Here is a 20714-nt window from a genome sequence, read left to right on the forward strand (position 1 = left end):
TAGGAGAACGTGATGTTGCTAACAATTAGAAATGATGCTGATGGTGCTGTAGTTCTCTAACAGGTGATCTTTATATTACACAATAAGAAAAGCAGAAAGTAGCTGCTCTTTTAATGTATAGACTTCATGTGTACATGTGCATAGGTAACTATTCAGGTAATGTAAGATGTAAAAATAATTAATTTGCATTATGCTGTAAATAAACAGGCACGCATTAAACGATGAATGTAAACACAATTTAAACCTGCCTGATTTGTCAGCAAATCAGCACAGGCAGCAGTGATGCACATGTGGGCACATCTGCATTGAAAATAATGGGATTTATCTTCTCAGTTCAACTGTCAACTACAGCTCCTGTGACGCTAAATCAATAGAAGTGATTTAACTCACTGCAGGCTGTCCTCAGTACGTCAGTAATCTCACCCAGGGTTGGAAAGTATGTGGTAACATCTCTTAAATAAAGCTCTTAGTTTTAAACAAACTAATAATAAATAATAAATCAAAATTATAATTAAATAATAATAATTAAAAATAAAATAAGTAAACCCACCATTTGTGTTAATGCAGCTTGTTTTCCATAACTTTACACTGATAAATAATAAATCCACAAATTACCTGAGGAGTTGCACCAGCGTTAAAAATGTTAATTTACCACCGTTGCTTCTGAAAGACCCAAATCATCAAGGTGTGGAAGCTTGGTGTGAGGAGAGAGCAGAGAGCTCGCTCCCTCCTCTGAACTTCTCCTACCGGACTGATCTCTGAAGTTATGAAAGTTGATGAAATACTTTTACTCTTAGGCCTAAAAGTAAAAGTGAAAATGCGTCACACGGTCGGGAGGGATTCTGTGCTCTGAGATGCTGTTTCCTGTTGTGTGTTGCTGAGACGTGGCCCTCGTCTGTGTGTTTCCAGGTGCTGATGAAGGACATCACCACGCCCGTCCCTCCTGAGGACATGAAGAAACTGGTGCAGACGTGTCTGGAGAAAGCGGCTCGGCTCAACTACAGTCAGCTGATCGAATACGCTCAGATCAAAGGTCGGAGTCTGTCGGTTCAGTTTTCTCTGCACACGACTCCATCAATCAGCGAATCAGAGTTTCCGTTCACAATTAGTATCAGTTAATACGGTTCATCCTCATGGTGGCGCTAGAGGGAAGGTCATGATTTCATTCAAATCTAAACGGTTCATCCTCTGAGGAGCAGGGGTGTCGACAGGGTTTGACCCGGACGACTACTTACTGCACAACCAGCAAAGGTTTATGGGAAATGTAGTGTGTGTGTTAAAATAACCTGCAGTATTTATAATCTCTACATGTCCCCTGCTGTGTTTGAACCTGCAGTGGACGCTCAGGCAGCTCCAGAGAAAAGACTGGAGGACATGATGAGACTGGGCGAGCTCTGCATCGAAGTCCTGCAGCAGAACGAGGAGCATCACTCTGAGGTACTGAACACGGACTTGTCCTTCATAGTTATGTGGCTTTGCGTTTGTTTTTTTATTGTTTTAGACACAAACCAGAGCTTCACACTAAGAAACGTGTTGACCAAACATGAATAACTGAAGACTGATCTTTATTCTTATTCCAAGCTCAGAAACCGATGTTTTGACAGAAACCCAATAAACTTACTTTCATTATGATTTTGTTTTTTGAATAGTTGATAAATCGAGTGTGTAAAATGTCGTTGAGAATGACCATCTGTAGCTCACAACAGTGTTCAGCACACAAGAGCATTCAATACAGGAAAGCACCAGAGCTGAAGCTTCAACAGACAGAAGAACAGTGAGCAGATATGAATGAGCATGATAACGTTTATTCAGCAGTATTTAGATCGTCAGTCATGTTGTTTATATCTCATCAGAAAGCGTAAACCTGTGTTCAGGTTGAGACTCGTGGATCAACCATTAATCAAAAGTTAAGAAGGTCAATATTTATTTTCTATGAGTAGCTGACTTGCTAAAGAAATCAAGTCCTTGGATTAATTACAAAGACTTTTACTGTGAAACTCTTTTCTTCCTCTGAGTCTCATCTTCAGTTCAAACTCTGCTCTGCTTTTTTCTTTTTTTTTCCGAGAGAGAGAGAGAGAGACGCCGCATGTCACCTGATCACTTCATTAACATTCTTGATCACTTTTCGCAGCACTGTCCATTTCCCTCCTCTTGCCTCTGCTGGCAGCGCTCGCGCTAAAGTGGCAGATGACATGGCAAGTGGCGGCGCTGCATTAAAGTCTGCGGCGGAGGCACGATGAAAACAACGCCCACGGCCCATATGCACGAGGCGTTTACACGCCGCAGTGTAAAACTGATCAATCATAGGTGTTGAGACGTGGCGGTTTGATCGGCCCTAAGTGGCAGCGTGGCGCTCAGGCATCTGTTTCTCAGCTATTAATAACATGCCGCACTCTGCCGCTGCCATGGCGACCGGTGGATCTCTGCTTGGAGCTGATGTGAGTGATGTTAACTACAGATTAATAAGCTTTTTTTTTTGTCAGAGTAGCGCCACAGGCTGTCACAGCTTAAATTTAGAGATGAATCATAATTGTTTACCCGGTTACCGTCGGCATCAATCATGCACTCCTTCTCTTTCTCCTTCTCCTCTCTGCTTTTTGTTGTTGTTATTTTTTGTCAGTGTTTCATTATGGAAATGTCAAAGTGACGAGCTGGTGTTTCAGGCAGTTCATGTGAACGCCGTTTTTTTTTTTTTTTTTTTTGCTTTACAGCCTTTTCATTTAAAGATCTGTGTTTCATGCCAGATAAAAATACTGCTTGTGTCTGATACAGTTTAATTACCTCGTTTGAAAATGACTTCTCCTCCTCCTCCCTCACTGGAAAATTAAAACTCTGCAAATATTATTATTCTTGTCATTTCAAAAGTTAAACTGCTAAACAAAGGATGTGTCTCCTGTTTCTGAGTGTGTCTCATTCCCACATCACACTTGTTGTGGAAGTTGCATGTTGGACCAGGACTGAGTCCAGACTAGTTGTGATGTTGTTGATACTCAAACAGATGAATGTGAAAACAGCCGTCCAGTGACAAACTGAAGGAACAATATTACAATAATACTTCTGAGTCAAGGGGACGCTTTAAACTTCGTTAAGTGTTTCATGATAAAAGAAAAAGTAACCAAGAAGAATTTTAGACACTAGACATATTTGAGAAATTGGCCCCTGATGCCTGAAAGAACCGTCTGTAAATGTTGAAGAAGACTCATCTGTCTGGAGACAAACTCACATTAAACATCTTATTTATCTGACTGTCCTTTCTTTCTTTCTGTCTTTTTTTGTTTTTTGTTTCTATTCCACCGCGGGAAGGGAAGAGAGGTAAGTTTGCTGTGTGAATGTTTCCGTCATCCTCCGCTCAAGTTTGTGTTGTTGTTGATGTTTCACTGCTGTTGCCCCAAAACCCCTCCGAGTGGGGCAACTGACGACGTGTGCTGTAGCTAGCTTCTACCAACAGTCTGTATGTGAGGAGTTTAGGGGACGTTTGATAGGCTTCTTTTTCTTTTCTTCAGATTACCTGAACTCACGGTTCACTCGCTGGACTTTTATCCAGCTACGCAGATTTGGACGAGATTAAAGAGATGAAGAAATGGAAAAACTGTTAACTTGTTTATTTTAAACTGTCAGTGTGATAATTAAAACCCTTAAATATCCAGGTTTATATTATATTGTAGAACAGGTTTGTGCCACATGAATGAACATCATGTTCTGCTGAAGGTAGTGTGACTGTTAGCTCTGAAGACCAAGCGAAGCATGTTTGAAGACATTTATAGAAGAAGAAAAGAACTAGTGGTAAAAAGGAGGCGTCTCCACTTAAACTATGGAGAGTATAGACTGTAAATAACCTCTCTGCTCTCATTAAGTGCAGTTTGACATATAATTATTTTCCCGCTGGCTGAGAGAGCATGAGGTCGCTGCAGAGATAAATAACAAACACAACAAAGACAAAAAAACAAGATATACCAGTCAAATAGGATTAATGAGGTAACCGTGAAAGAAAGGCCGTGGAAATGAAAGAGTACGGCATGTGGGTCGAGGTCCTTCAGCTCCAGTGGAGGGAATGTTTATGTAACCATGTCTCCTTGAAATGTTTCTATATTTTTAAGTTACATTATGATGATAAATGCAGGTTCTTCCTGGTTTAGGCAACAAAACCACTTTGGTTAATGTTGGGTAAAGATGATGGTTCAGGTCGACCGTAAATAAACAACACAACACTTGTTGTTTGTTTTCAACCAGACCAGGATCTTTGCTGAACCTCAACCAAGAGTCTGAACAGAGCCGTCAAACAGTTTGATAAAACTGTTAAAACTGATCATTTTAGCCTTTAGGATTTGCATGAAACTCTGCACACGTATTTGTACTAATGAGCAGTTTGTTGGCGTGTCGGCTCTATAGCGCCCCCTAATTACGTTCAGCTTTTTGGAGGTTGCAGGGCGTGCTCCAAAACTCACCAAGCTTTGCACATGCATCAGTAGGCGACTGATACGGGTGTTGGGGTGTGGCCGTTTAATGTCCACGATTTAGCCAAATATGTTGTTGTTACTGTTCCAACACGACAACGCCTCCGTGCACAAAGCCGGGTCCATAAAGAAGCGGATCTTGACCGGTCTGCGCTGAGTCCCGAGCTCATCCTCCATCGAGACGATGTGGATCACTGACAGCGAGACCTTATCGCCTCACTAATGCTCTTGTGGCTGAATTAACTCCCTGTTGTCCACCGGGTTGCATTCGTTCTCAGAGTTTTTTCTCTCTGAAAACGGCTCATTGCGTCTCTGCCCAACACTCCCCTTCACCTTCGTGACTCTCTCTCGCTCCACAATAAGGAAAATATTCAGTCATGACACTTTCTCGCATTTTGCTGTCAGTGGAGCGCAGGCTGTGGAGGGACGGATGTCCTTGGTGGGACAATAAGTACATTAGCCCTTTAAAGGGCTGACACTCTTCTTCTCTTAAAAGAACATTTTGGTTTTCAACAGACTGGACCTTTTTTTATTTTTATTAATCCCTTCTTCCATTATTCTTCCCATCACTGTTTTTCTACCTTCTTCTGTCTTTCCCCTTTCTGTCTTTATTCCCGTGTTTTCTCCATACTTTTGCTTTCTGTCCTTATTTTCTTTTTGTTTTGCTTTCTACCCCTTGCCCTCTGTTTTCACCTGCTGTCGTTTATTGTTTCTTCCCCTGCTTTATCTCTTTATCTTTACCCCTTATCTTTGTGTACTACTATTTTTCTCTCTTCCATTTTCCCCTCTTTCCTTAGTTGTTTTCTTCCATGCCTTTATTTCTTCCAGTTTTCCTTTCTTTATTTTTCCATCTTCTTTCTTACTGTCCTTTTTATTTTTCCTTTGTTTACCCATTTTTGTTCACTACTTTTCTTTTTTCCATATTTCTTTTTCTCTTTTCATTCTTTCTTTTGTCTTCTCTTTAGTCCTCGCTTCTTCTGTCCTTCTTTTTCCCTCCCTTCACCCTTTCTTAGCTTTATCTGTTTTCCTTTCCTCCTGTATTCTCTTCTTCTTCTTTCCTCCAATCCTTGTTCACTGTTGTTTTCTTTTTTCCTCAGATTGATATTGATAACATTTCTTCCTTCCCTCTTCTCTTCTTCCTATCTTGCATGTCTTCTTCCCATCATTCTTTCCCTCTTGTTCTTCTTCTGTCCTTCTTTCTTTACGTCGTCCCACCTTACTTATAGTCCTCCTTTTGTTCACTTTTTCTCTCAATCCTTTTGTGTTTCTGCTTCTCTTTTTCCATACTTCCTACCATTCGCCAACCTTTCTTTTTTATTCCTTCCCTTCCATCTTTGCTTCTCTAACATCTTTCTTTCTCTTACCTTTACTACTTAAACTCGTCCTTTCAGTCGCTCCTCCCTCCATTCTTGTCTTCCCTGATGGATTGATGGCCGTCTTTATTCACGAGCAGCTGTTACTGAAATGGATGTCTTGAGAAGAATGAGTCGTAAGTGACGAAGAACCATCAGGCTGGTTTACCGCCGTTTATTGTCAGTAACAGGAAACCGAAAAGGCGCATTTGAAATGCCTGACGAGTCATCCTGCAAGGCCACGAGTACGAGCCGCTGCCGTGTCATTTTTCTTCTCCCCGTCTTACACGTCTGCTTCGTCTTCCTCCGTCACATACAAACACCGACCTGAGTGCACCGGTTGCACTTTTCTCTCAGAGGTCAGCCATCAATAGCAGCGGTCACCTGAGCAGGCTGACCTCTGCCCACTGGAGAGCCGCACAGCCTGGATGCTCTTTAGACCGAAGGCATCTACATTAGTGAATCAGCAGGCGCTTTCACAACAGCACCTCTGGGCCTTTTTCCTTCTTTTTCACTTTAACAGCAGCTAAAAGTCGCGGCAGCTACAGATACTTTGCATGTCGCCTCGGTTTATTTAGATTTCTGCAGCTTCAACAGGTCAACCTCTCAGAGTCGGATCAGGATGTTTTCGATCAACAGCAGAAACACAGCATTTTCACATTCAAATGCTTCACAAAACTGAATCAAAGAATATTTAATGTGGCTTTTTTTTCCCAACGCTGATCAACAGAAAAAGACCCTTTGTGGTCAAAATGAAAACTGATCATTAATCGGATCAATGTGCATCGTCCGCATCCTTCGGAGGACGCGGTCGACAAAGGTGTGGCCCTTCGTGGATGTCATAGACCGCGAAGGCCGGATCTAAATGAGACAGTCTGGCCAACGGAGGATTTCCTGGTTTGCGTCACCAGCTGTGCCCGCCCTTACCGCTCCTGTCGCCTAGCAACCTCGATAACACACAACTTTGTTTTTTATCACAAAAACTTGAGGTTGTAAGGCCTTTGGTTTTAATAGTTGTACCGTTCACTGTTGATCTGAGCTGAAACCCAATACTCAGCTTTAACAGTGTCATCCTCAAGCGCTCCGTTGGCGTCTTTTGCTTTCGTCACCAGCCTGCAATGAATCTTGGGATAGGCTGGGCCACGAACGAACGGTCCAAGCACCTACATGAAAAGCTGATTAGAAAAGCACTAATCGCAGATACATTCATGATTAAGAATAGAAATGTATGGCACAGTTGAAGCTGAGTTTACAGTGTGAACTGACAACAATAATGGATGCTCTTGTTGTCTTTCCAAAAGCGGTGAATAATTGAGTGCCTTCATATTTATACACCACAGACTTCAGGATTCAAACTGCACCTTCAGAAACCTGCGAGAGATCCAACGAGATCTTCAAATTAAACAACATGTTCTTTGTCCAACAGTCGTATTCCTACGGCTTCAAACTGTATTTTGAAAAGTTGTCAATGAAACAAAACAATTTCCTGTTCATGTTGCTCGTCTCTCTCTCTCTCTCTTCAGGCTTTCTCGTGGTGGCCGGAGCTGATGGCCGAACACGCCGAAACATTCCTGTCTCTGTACAAAGCCGACATGGACGCCGCTCTGCAGGTCCAGGCGGTCGACTCCTGGGACAGCTTCCCACTGTTCCAGCTCCTCAACAACTTCCTGCGAACTGACCGTGAGTCTGACCTCCTCTGACTGGACGAACTTGACATTTTTGGCAGTTAACCTTCATTGTGGAGATCGTGAAACACGACTCCAGCAAGACAACATATTATATATTGAGGCAAACAGAAATCAGACCGCTGGATTCGGTATTGTAGACAACTGAAGAGTGACGTACTTCCAGGTCGCTGCTGGTAGACAGAGATACAGGTGTTTATATATCAGAATAAACCCTGTCGTTAATTTGAAGCCAGCTAGCTGTCAGCCGCACCTTGTGTGCAGTTTTAGTGGATCAACTTTCCTGCTTAAGACATTTAAAAAGCAGATTGTAATCTTTTTTTTTCTCAGTCATTCTTGTACATGTGAACATGTCAGAATGAACTCCTCGCTTCATTTACATCCTCTCCTCTTTACTAATTTTCATGCCTCTAAATCTGCAGTTTTTTTTTATATCTTTTTTTGTGGGGGGGGGGGGGTCCCCCGTACGGCACATGGTCTCGCCACTAAGAGCGCTAATTAACACTGGTGACGCCAGAGAAAACAAGGCTTGTTAAGAGAGGAGGTTAACGGCACCTCGCACGCTCCGGCAGGGAAGTAATTAACACGAGCAGCAGAGAAAACTGTCGGGGCCGGACGAGGGACACGATCGGCTGCCCACGGTTTTATCTTCGGCTCGCCGTCGGCCGGCCTGCCTACCTGTTAACCAGCGTCTTCACTCGCCTCGTATTCCTTCGGTCAGTGGTCAGGAAACTAAACTCTCCGGGTGAAGACTGAAAGATAAAATAAAATAAACTAAATTACAGTTTCTGCCGAAGTTTGACAAACTTTTATTGTTTTTCTGCAGCTTCAGTCACATTTATCTTCACGTTTGACATTGTTGAGCTGCAGTTTGACCAATTTTGCTCACAAACTTTTTCAAGTCTGACTCTTTGACACTTTCTATTTCCTGGTTCTTATTTCTTTTCCTTTGTACTACAAGTTAAAATGACAAAACCAAACGTATTTGATGGATAGACTGATGATAAACAAGCTTGTTGGCTTGCTGTGCTCTGGCCACTGCTGTTAATCCTTTTACAATTCCACTCAATTATTGTTCTTGTTTTGTGAACTTATGAATAGTAAACCACATTCACATATCAACAAAACATGATTTCAAGAATAAAGAAATTGTTTATTTTTTATTCCTACTTATTTCTCTAATGTGCTTTTCTGCGTCTCAAGGTCCAAACTGTGAAAAAGAAACATAAACCTAAAAAAAAAAACGACAGTAGCAACTTTAAATTAAAGTATAACAAACATCAACATTGAACTGCTGTATTTCAGATTATTGTCCTATTTTTCTTCCCTTTAAAAAAAAAAAAAAGGTCTCACTGTTGAGGTTTCGTTCGACTGCTGGAAAAGAAAAATCTGGGCTCATTGTTTCCTCTCTCCGAGCCCTCTGTCGGCGCCGAGGCTTTGTCTCAGAGCCAGCAGAGAGTTGGCGAGATGCGAGGCGTTATTTAACATGGCTGATGCCAAAGTACCTCCAATACAGTAACAGACAGGCAGGCAGATAGACAGACAGCCCAAGGGCACTGTTGAGAACAAAAAAAAAACTTGTTTCATTATGTGAGGAACCCGCAAATGTCTTCTCTTTTTTTTTTTTTTTTTTGGGTTTTGTGGCTCATATCTTTTATATTTTTTCTAATTACCATCCTCTGTTAATGCCGTAATTATTCCAAGTGTCACAACATTAGCCGACTTGAATTGGAGTGTAATGAGGCAGTAGACGGAGACAAAACACGGAACAAGCTAAATCATAGTTTTGACTATTTGCACAAATGAGGTCTTCCCTCTTCGATAATTACGTCTAACGTGAGAGGAGAGAGATTTAAACCCAGTCTCGTACTTGGGTGTCAAAGTGAAAACAAAAAAACAAAAAATGATGGAGTTGATTTACTGAACCTGACAATAAGAGAACAAACCTTGACTTTTCTATTTGTTCCCAGCATTATTATTTTTTTAAGCGTCTGCTGTGACTGCGTATCGGCCGATCTCAGGACTCAGAACTGAATTTCACACACTCTTCACTCTTTGAGGAACCTCTTCAACAAGTGTATTATCTCTGGGTTGTTCTGTAGATTACTTAAATGCTCACTTCATTGTCAGCGTTTGAAGGCGAGCGGTTGCGAGGGAGGTGGGGTTTTTTTACTCTCCGGAGGGCAAAAAGGCTAGTGTTAATCATGACGGAGCAGAGCGAGAGGAATTAAAACTAATGAAGTCCTGAGAGACCAGCCTGCTCGCTTTCTCACCCAGCACTCTCCTCGCTGTGGACTGCTACTGTCGCTGAGGATTCATCTGTCTTTGACAGTCTGCCTCAAACCCACAAGGAGGGCCAGGGGTGGGGTGGGGGGGGGGGGGGGGGGTGCACACAAAAATATCCTGAACACCTGTGCAGGGGAGCAACGCTGCCACGGTACGAGTTCTACCTTTGTACGTCTTATAACGTTCAGGTTCGGGTGAATGTCAGATTTTCTTTTGGACAGTCCAGCAAACTGGGGAAAGTATCTGTGGCACGGGGGCGTTGTTGTGTTGCAACAGGAAAAGGAAGAACGCCACAAAGCCGGAGGAACACTGTTATCTAAAGTATCACTAACAAATAACAAAGTCATAGTTCAGCATTTTTGGTAAATTCACTCATCGACTTTCTCGCTGAGAAGATCGACACCTTCATCCTGACCCGGTTCTGTCCGAAGGAAACTGAATCCAGCTCCCAGCACCTCTAAAGCTCATTTAGGCTTTAGGAAGTCACTGCACCCTTGTTTCCAGTCTAGGTGCTAAGCTAACCTAAGCTAGCTGGCTGCTGGCTCTAGCTGCATATATGCAGTATTGATTCTGTCATCAAATTAATAAATGTATTCCCCAAAAAATGCCAAATAAAGAGATCCCTTCACTGGACATGGGTGTCCATATACTTTTGGACATATAATATAATATATATATATATATTGGAGTCCCAGCTGTTAAAGTAGACACCAGTGGACTCTGTCAATCAAAACATCCATTTTAGAGCTGAAGCAATTAGTTGATCAATCAAACAACTTCATTAGTCGAGTGACAGAGAAATAAACGGCAGCTTTGATCATAACTGATTCATTGTTTTGTGCAGAAATGGCCACAATGTTTATCTGTAACAGAAAGAAGCCGAATCTTTTTCCTGTTGCTAAGTGAATATTGTAGAAAACAAATTATAAGTATATTGTACAAATAGGTCGAACATAAAGGAGACCTGGTTGTTCAGGGCAGGATTTTTTTTTTTTTAAGGTGATTAAACGTTCTCACCTGATCTTCTTTTGGCCCCGCCCCCTCCTCCTCCCACAGCTCACCTGTGTAACGGGACGTTCCACAAACACCTGCAGGACCTGTTCGTGCCCCTGGTGGTGCGCTACATCGACCTGATGGAGTCGTCAATCGCCCAGTCCATCCACCGCGGCTTCGAGCAGGAGACCTGGCAGTCCGTCAAGTAAGACCCCGCCCACCTGTCGCTCGTCCATCAGTCTTAGCTTCAGACGCTGGTTTCAGGCGTGGAGGACACGCAGGTTTTACATCATTTAGACATCGAGGTTTCATATAACCTTTGTTTTAACTGTATTCCTGTGTTATCAGCATCTGCTTCACACTGAAAAACAGTCATTTCAATCTTTTTTAAATCGTCCTCCTCTCAGTTTGAGAGAATCTGTTCCTGTTCTCCTCCGTTCATGTCTTTTTCTGGACAAAGTCGTTCTCGTCATTTCACCAAGCGCGTTACAGATGTGAAAATGATTTTTCTCCTCTGTACTTTAACTCTTGAGTGGAGTTGTTTCAACACATCCGGCATGTTTTGTACAAAATAGTGTAAAATAAATTTTACTGCAGTTCCAGCTGTGCTCAGGCCGACTGTGAGGTGAGTTTCAGAAGCAGTTCAACAGTGAATAAAGTCAATAGACAGACGCAAGTGGACACAAATCTCCCCTAGATACATTATGACAAACATGAGTTCAAAACATTTTAACTTGATTAAAAACTTTGCACTTATCCTGAGAAGATGTGACAGCAGTTCATGAAAGAACACAGACATAAGAAATCATAAAACCACGAAGCTTAATTGGAGCAAAATCCCAGAAATAGTGAGTTAATTTTAAGAGCCTGACCTTTCGACACACTCATGACTCCTGCACTTGGTGTGTATGTTGCTAGGTAGCTACAGATTAAACACAGACTGCAAAAACATTTTATTTAGTGCGACACACACGGACCACACTGCAGAGCTCTGTCACTCAGCATCACCCGCAGCACGAACCCGACACATCACACTTACACTGTAGATGCAACAGTCAAGGTACGGTAGCTGGGATGCTCCAATCCAGAGTGAATCTAACAAAGTCACTAGGCTCGGGGCTGATGTTCGATAACATCAAATATCGTGATATTTCCCGCCGTATGTAATATTTTATTTATCAAAAAAGCAGTGCAGTGACATTCACATCCAGTTTCTCACCGTGACATGTATGAAGAGATGTGGACATCAGTTTATTCCTTTCAGTACAGAACGTCTCACGTCTCTTTCAGACACATTAAAGATGATGTTGGTTAAATTCATACTCATTAAATCCAAATGACTCGCTCTCTGGAGAAGTCGTATGAGGCCCAGGTTCATGAACTCCGTCCGTTTCAGCGGATCCTTTCTTGTACAAACCGTCTCTTATTGTGGTTTTTTACCTTCAGTTTACTCTCAGCAGTGATGATTTGTGGAGGTGTGATACTGGCTGCTGCATGAATGTAACGGGGACAATAAAACGCAAGGGGGACTGAACAAATGCAGCGCTGCACAGGACAGCAGGGGAACAAAAGGAGGCAGAACTGAATGTACAATACAAACGGCAAGGACACACAGTCAGGAACAATGCACTGAGCCGCGCTCTCTCATAAAAAGCACCTGAACTGAAAGAAAATAGAAAAAATAGAAGTGAGCAGTGACTTTTCTGTCTTTTATTGATGTTTTCTATTCATGAATTACTGCAGGCAGAACAAGTGGCTACTATTATATATTACCATTCTTCTGTGTGTGTGCCGTGGCGAAGAACGCTGACTGTTACTGTCACTATATCTTCTCTTTCTCTTTCTCTTTTGTTCCTTTATTATTTCCCCTCTCTGCCGTCGATCGACCTCGCCGCCGTCAGGTCACTGACTAACAATCTAGCGAGCGTTCCTCTTCCCAAAGTCCCCAGCCTTCCCCTCACGCTGCCGCAGATGCCCAGTTTCTCTGCACCTGCCTGGATGGGACCTCTGTGTGAGAACACGTATGTACGGGGGGAGGGGGGGGGGGGGGGGGGGGGTAAGACACCTGGACAAGAGGTCTTCACACGGTCTGACAGTTTGTAGTAAAACAGGAATCAGAAACTTTTGACCCATCCACCCTGATCTGAACCTAAACAGACCCAGAACAATTCTCCATCATGGTAACAGTTACCCACAGAATCACTTCCTCTGTAGCGATTTTGCCTACAAAATAAAAGCCAGACAGCACTTCCTTAGTTCAAGCTGTTTTGAGCTTTTATTCTGAAAAGTTCTGACCGGAAGTTTGCTTGATTGACAGACCTCTGAACTATTTAACATACGACGTGTGTTTCACTTGGGCCACATGTGAACAGTAATAAAGGAAACCAATCAATTTCTTCAATGAGTCTTTGATTATGTTCTAAAGGATTAGAAACAAACTGTCCTGGTTTTAACAGTTGTACCGTCAGCTGTTGACCTGAGCTGAAACACGATACTGACATTTAAAGCGGGTGCGCAGTGAATCTTGGGATAGGTTGGGCCACGAAGGATCCGCCCAGTGGAGCCCCCGTGGCCCAGGAAACCGGGGATGCATTCGGAGGAGTCTTTGAAATGGGACAGCCGAGTTGAAATCAGCGTTTGTGGCCTCAGACCTAAGTGAGAGTTAAAGTGTGGACCGGAGAGCTGGACCAGTTCAGCTCTGGTTTCCAGGGGGTGAAGACCTCTGGCCTGGACCGTCTCCTCTCAGTCCTGCTCACCTGTGGCGTCGCAGCTCTGTGTCTGTTCATCTGTCTGTCCACATCTCTGCACTCAATTTTTTTTTTGTATCTCCACTGATTCTTTCTGCTTTTTTTCCCTCCTCCACTCCCCTGCATGAAGCCCTGCTCAAGTTTTATCGTGAAAGTAATTTATTGAAAAATCCACAAAAACTCTCAGTCCTGGTCCCTGAGCGAGCTGAAGAGCTTGCAGCATTATTCCTGTGCTGAATGAGCCGGGCTTCACATGCGAGGGAGGTTTGTGGTTTTCAAATTGTTTCTGTGACACTGTGGCTCTTTTGTCAGCGGGGCGCCGCCTGCATGCAATCGCTCCTCAGAGACTCCGTCGATGAAGACGCCGTGTGTCACGAGTCATTGTGCCGTGTGTGTGTGTGTGTGTGTGTGTGTCACGATGTCGAGAATATCAGTGCAATAATAACACATCGCCTCAATTTTTGTGTTGCAGCTTGCACGGAATAAATCTACCTGATATCTTGTAAGTTGAGAGACGTTCTGTTGTCACATGTGAGAAAAGCGAAAGTGTCCTGCAGCAACAAAACAGCACAAAATACTAACGAAAATCAACAAGCAGGCTGTCAGATGTTCAGCTCCATATTGTAATATGTGCTATTGATTTTAATGTTGGAGCTGTTTGCCAGGAACAGAAGCAGAGTGGTGGAGTGTTGGTATGTCAGGTCAGCTCAACATTTACACTCATGACGTTTAAGAGCTGATCAAACTGTGATTTTAAACATCTCTTGATTTAATCTTTCCAAACGTCAAACCAACAGATCACAGCAGCCTTTGTGTGAGTGAATGTCAGATTCCCAGGGTGCAGAAAAAAATATCTAATAAAAGGTGTTAAAAAGTATTTTCACCCACAAAACATGAGGAGCATCTCTCCACCTACATTCCCTTTGTATCATAGAACCTGTTTTCTCCAAACAAGCACAAAGCGGGAGAAAAGTAAAATCTTAAAAGTCTGTAAAAATTAGTTTAAAGCAGAAGATCTCTTTCACCGGATGTTGAAGCCTTGAAGCCCCAAAGGTCAACGACCTGAGGAGCTCAGACTCACTCGCAGGAAATCACCAAGTCAAAATTTAAAATGTTAAAAACATTAAAACGAGGCATCACGTCTTCCTCCATAACTCTCGTCAGCAACAGGAGTTGTGTCGACAGGAAATAATGAGGGTACTGATGACTGTCCTGAGATCAGTAAAAGAAAGTAATGCCTGTATTTCACAATGATACTAAAACAATTATTTTGCCAAATGTCCAGTTTTCTTTCTATTTTTTGTTGTTAAATTATCCATTAAAATATTAATATTAATATTAAAAGTGGTAGCTCTTTAGCTCGGTCGCTAACGGGGGATACAAGTTTACTCAAAACATATTAGCTCATGAGCTATGATTGCTCTCCCGCCCTCAACATCGTGAAGACAGCCGCTGAACTTCAACTCCACATCAAAGTTTTGTGCCTTTGCTTTATTGCCATGAACAAATCCAGCGACCTGAGCACTTCCATTGAAATATCATTGTTCCTTTGGAAGTGAACGGCAGCTGAGACGGGAAATATTCATAGTAAGAAATGTAAAATAGTTTGTGCAGTTTTCAAGCAAAAGTTCTGAACACACTCGTGAGGATTTGTTTTCTCTGATCATAATCTTTTTGACGGACACACTGAGCCATGAGCTGCACAACTGTCAGAGTTGGTGGCCATGTCTGGGGGGGGGGGGGGGCTCAGGAGGCTGATTGAGGGTGTGTTTCTTAAAAAGGCTCCGCATTCTGACTCCCCCAGCCTTTCCCACAACGCGGACCACACTGTTCCTCTACCTCACTTCACTTGGCCCTCCTCGCTCCGATGAAAAGAGAGAGAGAGAGAGAAAAGCTGGCACTTCATTAGCGAGCACAGACGGGCGAGTGGGATCGTCCCGGTCCCCGGGGAGCGGGGCAGAGCGCGCTCAGAGAAGAGCACCACTAATTAGACATGAGGGGGATTGCCACCGAGCGTCTAATTGCACTGCGGACGCAGCCCAAAGCGTTTATTCCTGTGCGCCACTTGTTAAGGTAACAGTCTTTTAAAGGCGTAGTGAGAAAAGTGAGGGAGTGAGTGGCGCTTGTTTTAACCCCCTCCTTCCTCCCCACCCGTCTCCCTCCTCCGTCCTCCCGTGGCTGTCATTCTAGCCAGGCGCTGTACACTTGGATGTCGGTGGCGGCGAGCGTTGCCATGTGTTGCAGTGTAACCTGTGCGCAGGGGAGAAGGCGGGGAGACGTCCATCTGTCTGTCTCAGCCTGGCGCTGTGTTCACTGACTGAAACCGCTCCGCCGAAACTTACAAAACCTGTAGAAGAACCGCACCAGGACCCGAGCTGGGTCCCCTGTGAGTCTTTATCAGGACCGAGCGCCTCACCAACGAGGACAGGAGCACATCGGTGAACCTGCATGTTTCTGCACATTAAACACAAAGAAGAAATATTCTGCGTCTCAGGATCATTTTTTCATTTATCAGCCAATTCTTTTTCTGGATACTTGCTGCAGACAGATGATTTATCACGGCCCACAACGTGTCCATTCAGTGACTGACGTCCTGGATTTGAGATCCAGCTGCTGGAAAGTTTTAATTTATGAACCTCGTTGTACGTTTCATGGGTCTTCAGTCTCCTAATAATAGAAAACACAGTTGTACCAAATAAAACATCCGAGGAAATGAGCTGAAAATGACAAAATTACAGACTTGCCTGTAATAATAAAGTAATTCCAAATTGCTCTTTTCACCAGCGGGCTGCAGAGGCTCAGGTGTTGGAGTGTTCTTGAACGCACCAACACAGTCTGTTTTATAAAACAGTCCCTTCTCACAGCTGCACAACCGTCCACAGATCACATGACTTAGACATCAGATTGTTCTCATCGCTCTGACCAGGGCCACACGTCCTGGGACTGTCCATCGGCAATTTACTGAGACTGTAAGATATAATAATGATACAATTATACAACAATAACATCATGAAAACTCATTGACACATAAATTAAAGCTAGCTGTTAGCCTCACCCTGGTTCACTCAGTAAAAGGCTTTTGGATTACTGCAGAAAATAAACTGTGACAAACAGAAGTTGATGATACAAGGCAGGACGAGGAAGAGAGGAGAGGAAGTAAGGTGTTCCTTCAAAATAAAAGACTCAAAATGCTCTGTTTGTAATCATCAACGTCGCTCTGCTACACTTGGAGTTGGAAGGAAATAAATCTGGAAAATTATCAGCAGTGAATTACAAGACTCAGTAAACAGCTGCCAAAATAAGAGCATGGTGGAACAAATGAGCATCATAGGAGAGTTAGTTATCAGGTCTGTGTTAAAAGTGTGTGTGTGTGTGTGTGTGTGTGTGTGTGTGTGTGTGTGTGTGTTGTATTTGTTGAATTCAGTTAATAACCTCCTCCATCCCCCCCGCAGTAACGGCTCGGCCACCTCCGAGGATCTGTTCTGGAAGCTGGATGCGCTGCAGATGTTCGTGCTGGACCTCCACTGGCCGGAGCCCGAGTTCGCCAAACATCTGGAGCAGAGACTCAAACTGATGGCCAGCGACATGATGGAGGCCTGCGTCAAGAGGTCACACCTGTCTCAGACCTTCTCACACTCGCTCTTCATTTTTGTACCTCATACCGAAAATTCATGAATTCCTTTGTTTAATTAACGGTAATTACTGTCCCTGCATAATTAGCTTTGATTCCAAAACACTCGAAATACAAATCTGAAGTGGTTTAAAACCTGAAAATCTCAAAGCTCAACAAAGTCGCCTGGAAACTAACTTTTTATTTTCTCATTATCTCTGAGTTCTTACGATTTTGTTAAAAACAAATTTTGTCACAGTTTCACAGGAATTATAGAAACTTTGCTCATCAATCATCAGTCAGTCACAAAAACCTCTTTGTTTCGTGCCACAGAACAAAATCTGCATTCGACTCCAAAATGCAGAAAGCGAGTAAGTCGACGGACTTCCGGGTGCCGCTGTCGGTCTGCACCATGTTCAACGTGCTGATGGACGCCAAGAAGCAGTGCGCCAAACTCTGCGTGCTGGACACGGGGCAGGAGGTGAGCCACCGGTCACATGACTGATCACAGGGTCTGATTTATTGTCAGTATCTTCCAACTGGAAGGTGAAACGTCTAATCCGGTCCTAAAACTGGACCAGGAGATGAAGCTGTCCCATAATGCAGCAGCAGACCCACGTAAATGTAGAAACAGCAGAGCACCTGTTGTGTATTTGTGACTATCTAAACTCGAAATCCATAAATATAGAAAACCTCTCTTTGTTGGGAGTCGTCTGGAAGAACAAGGATATTGAATTTCTAATTCATTACAAAACACAATGTACTTTCACTGAATCTGCACTAAATATACATTTTCTCTGATTAACAAATGTATGAAAAGGTGAAACGCGTCCGTCAGGAATCTGTATATTTATGTCTGAATATAACTTATGTTCACTTCCTTATTTTATTTGATTATTATTTTATTGGCTCAACTTTCCCTACTTGTTGATTCCTTTCACGTTTTAACAAAGTCAGTTTAGCTGCTGCGTCCTCTGAGTGATTGACAGGACAGGAAACCCAAATTGATCGCCGTGTTTATCTCCTGTGTTATAAATAAAGTCGGTGTAAGTGCAGTCGGACTCTCCTTATGAATTCTCCTTCACATCTTTCCTTTTGACCTCGCGGCGTTTTCCGTGGAGGTCGAGGTAAAGTGGCGAGGGAAGGAGATGTTTTTGACCTTTCCACCGCAGCCGTGGTCTTTAATGTTGGAAACAGACGTGGGTGTCCCTCGTCTGATCTGACTCTGAGGTCTTCATCCGCTCGCAACAGTCAGACGGGTTTTAGTTTTTGCAGATAGGATGAAAACGAATGATCAGGATGCTGAGGACTCTTCCACTCGTCATGTCCAGGTTCATCCAATCTGAACTAAAAGAACAAAAGGCTCCACACAGATTTACTCCACGACTCCACTCGTTGTTTATTCCATTGAAATGAAATAATTTTTATATATAATTTATAATTCCTGGAAAAAAGAAAATCTGAAACAAGAGAAGAAACTTGGAACGAGAGGAATCGTCTCCACGTTGGCAGAATATTTTTTCGTGTTTGTAGAAAAACGATTCTTGGCTGAAAATCAGACGAAATCACTTAAGATGGATGGATGTTTGTGTTTTTCAGTTTACATCTCACAGCTCACCATCAGAGGCTTGTTCCTGACAGAGTGAAAGTCTGTCAGCCTCTAAAATCCTCAGCCATCTTTTATTTTCAGCCTTCACACTGAACAGGTCGAGTCAGACTGTCAGATCAGCCACTAAAACGTGACTGTTTCCGTCCAAACATCCAGCAGACGGGGAGTTGAGGTGTATTTGTGTTCACTTGAAACGGCCAAACGCTCGACACGAGCTGTTAAATGGATGACCGTGAAGCCTGTGTGAGGCGGCAGCCTTGGCGTCGCTGAGAGCGAAACCCTTGGCCGCTGGCAGTCTTGACAGAGAGCTAAGCTCGCTGTTCTCTTAACCTTCAGCTTCCTCTCTTCTCCAGCTTCCACAAGCCGCCGTTCGAAAACACCATCTGTCCATTTATTCCTGCCGACACACGCTGAATAAATGCCTGCACAGAGACACACCATTATATCAACACACAGCTTCCACATACTAACGGGTTCTGCTGCTGTAATTTAATATTCTCATTTCATACTTTCATCATTTTCCATAAAATTAATAAAAATGCTGCCCCGTCTAATTAAAATGTAACTTTATAAAGGATAGGGCTGAAATTATTATTTATCACATTTTTATTATAGTTTATTAACATTTTATTGTTGTAATTTGAACTCATTTATATGCTGTTGGGTATTTTCATCTTTTATTTTACACATCTCAGTTTACGATAACAAGCAACAGGAATTTATTTGCACATTAAAGCAGCGATGTGTAGGTGGTCATGTGTTAATACCATCGTAGGTAGCTGCACAGCTTCCTCTTCTTCTGTGTTTTATTTGAAGTGTTGATCCATAAGAAGATATGTTTGTGGTCAACACTCTGAGAAACCAAATCCTGCAAGGTTTGGATGGTGGGTCCAGGTGGGCGGGGCTTGGTGACTGCTTTGTTGTGACATCACAAAGTTCCAGAAGTCCTGACGGCTGGTTTTAAGGCTCAGTTTCTGAATACAGGCTGTGGACTGAGGCTTTGATACTTTCACAGTATTAATATAGAAGCTAGAGCTGATCTATAATCACACTACACATGGACACAGACCTTTACACTGGAGGAGCTTAAAATAATAATAACGATATATATATATATATATATATATAATAATTTAGAAGTTCATCATATGTACTTGAAAGTTTCTCTGAGAAATGAAGTGTCGCCCCACATGAACCCACATCTTCACTTAGTAATAAAATGGAGACAAATCAGCTGATGAGTAAAGAATAAATGGAGAAAACAATGAATGTGATGAAAAACTCGCTACAAGAAATAAGTGTGTGTATACAGTGTCAACAGTGAGGTGAATTTACATGTTTAGCACAATACAAGACAAGTTCAGAGTCTGTATCTGGTGTTAATGCAGCTCCAGAGCAGGTTCATGTTTTCAGAAATGGGCCTTTACGTCTTGACTCTGACCGCAGCTCATTAACAGCTCGATTTCCAACGCCACTGACGAGTAACGGTAATAAAGTTTATTTATATCGTAATCGCCTTCAACAGCTCCGAAAGTCACAAAGCTTCCAACAACACACTCGGCTGTGTTGTGTGTATTTGTAGCGCACGTGTTGTCAAACCGAAGGAGACGTTTTCTTAATTTGCTCGTGTTTTGTTGCGTTGCGGAGCGCGGCGCGGCGCTCCCCTCGGCCGCAGCACTAATCAGATATTTACACGACCCCGCCAAGGTCGTGGCCGCAGTGTCATGAAAAGAAAATAATGGCAAAGTGAAAAATCTTCTCTCTGGAAGAAGAAGAAGAAGAAGAAGAAATCATCTCTGCTCGTTTCTTTCTGCCTCCAGCAGAATCATCACAAGGAGTCAATGAGATGATAATGTATTAAACGTCTTCAATGGAGACGGCAACAAATAAAATAAAATAAAATCTGAGCATTTTGTGTGCGTCCACTTAAGAAGCGCAAACTGATTTCATGAAGTCCGACAATCATTCAGTTTGTCAG

General features: G+C 42.9%; 1 protein-coding gene across 6 annotated transcripts in view; it reads left to right on the forward strand.

Annotated features, from left to right (window-relative positions):
- Nucleotides 1-20714, forward strand: part of cadps2 (Ca++-dependent secretion activator 2) — a 178509-nt gene that overhangs the window by 128280 nt on the left and 29515 nt on the right. For 4 of the 6 annotated variants that reach the window (XM_056386847.1, XM_056386848.1, XM_056386849.1 and 1 more), the window contains exons 16-23: nt 910-1033; nt 1337-1437; nt 7330-7486; nt 10834-10975; nt 12672-12791; nt 13990-14019; nt 16970-17125; nt 17461-17608. In XM_056386847.1, coding sequence (XP_056242822.1) covers nt 910-1033; nt 1337-1437; nt 7330-7486; nt 10834-10975; nt 12672-12791; nt 13990-14019; nt 16970-17125; nt 17461-17608 — 978 coding nt within the window. The remainder of the gene's footprint in view (nt 1-909; nt 1034-1336; nt 1438-7329; nt 7487-10833; nt 10976-12671; nt 12792-13989; nt 14020-16969; nt 17126-17460; nt 17609-20714) is intronic. The other 2 variants (XM_056386851.1, XM_056386852.1) reach the window with 1 other exon arrangement.

Source organism: Seriola aureovittata, chromosome 10 (genome assembly GCF_021018895.1).
Source record: "Seriola aureovittata isolate HTS-2021-v1 ecotype China chromosome 10, ASM2101889v1, whole genome shotgun sequence".
Classification (NCBI taxonomy): Eukaryota; Metazoa; Chordata; class Actinopteri; order Carangiformes; family Carangidae; genus Seriola; species Seriola aureovittata.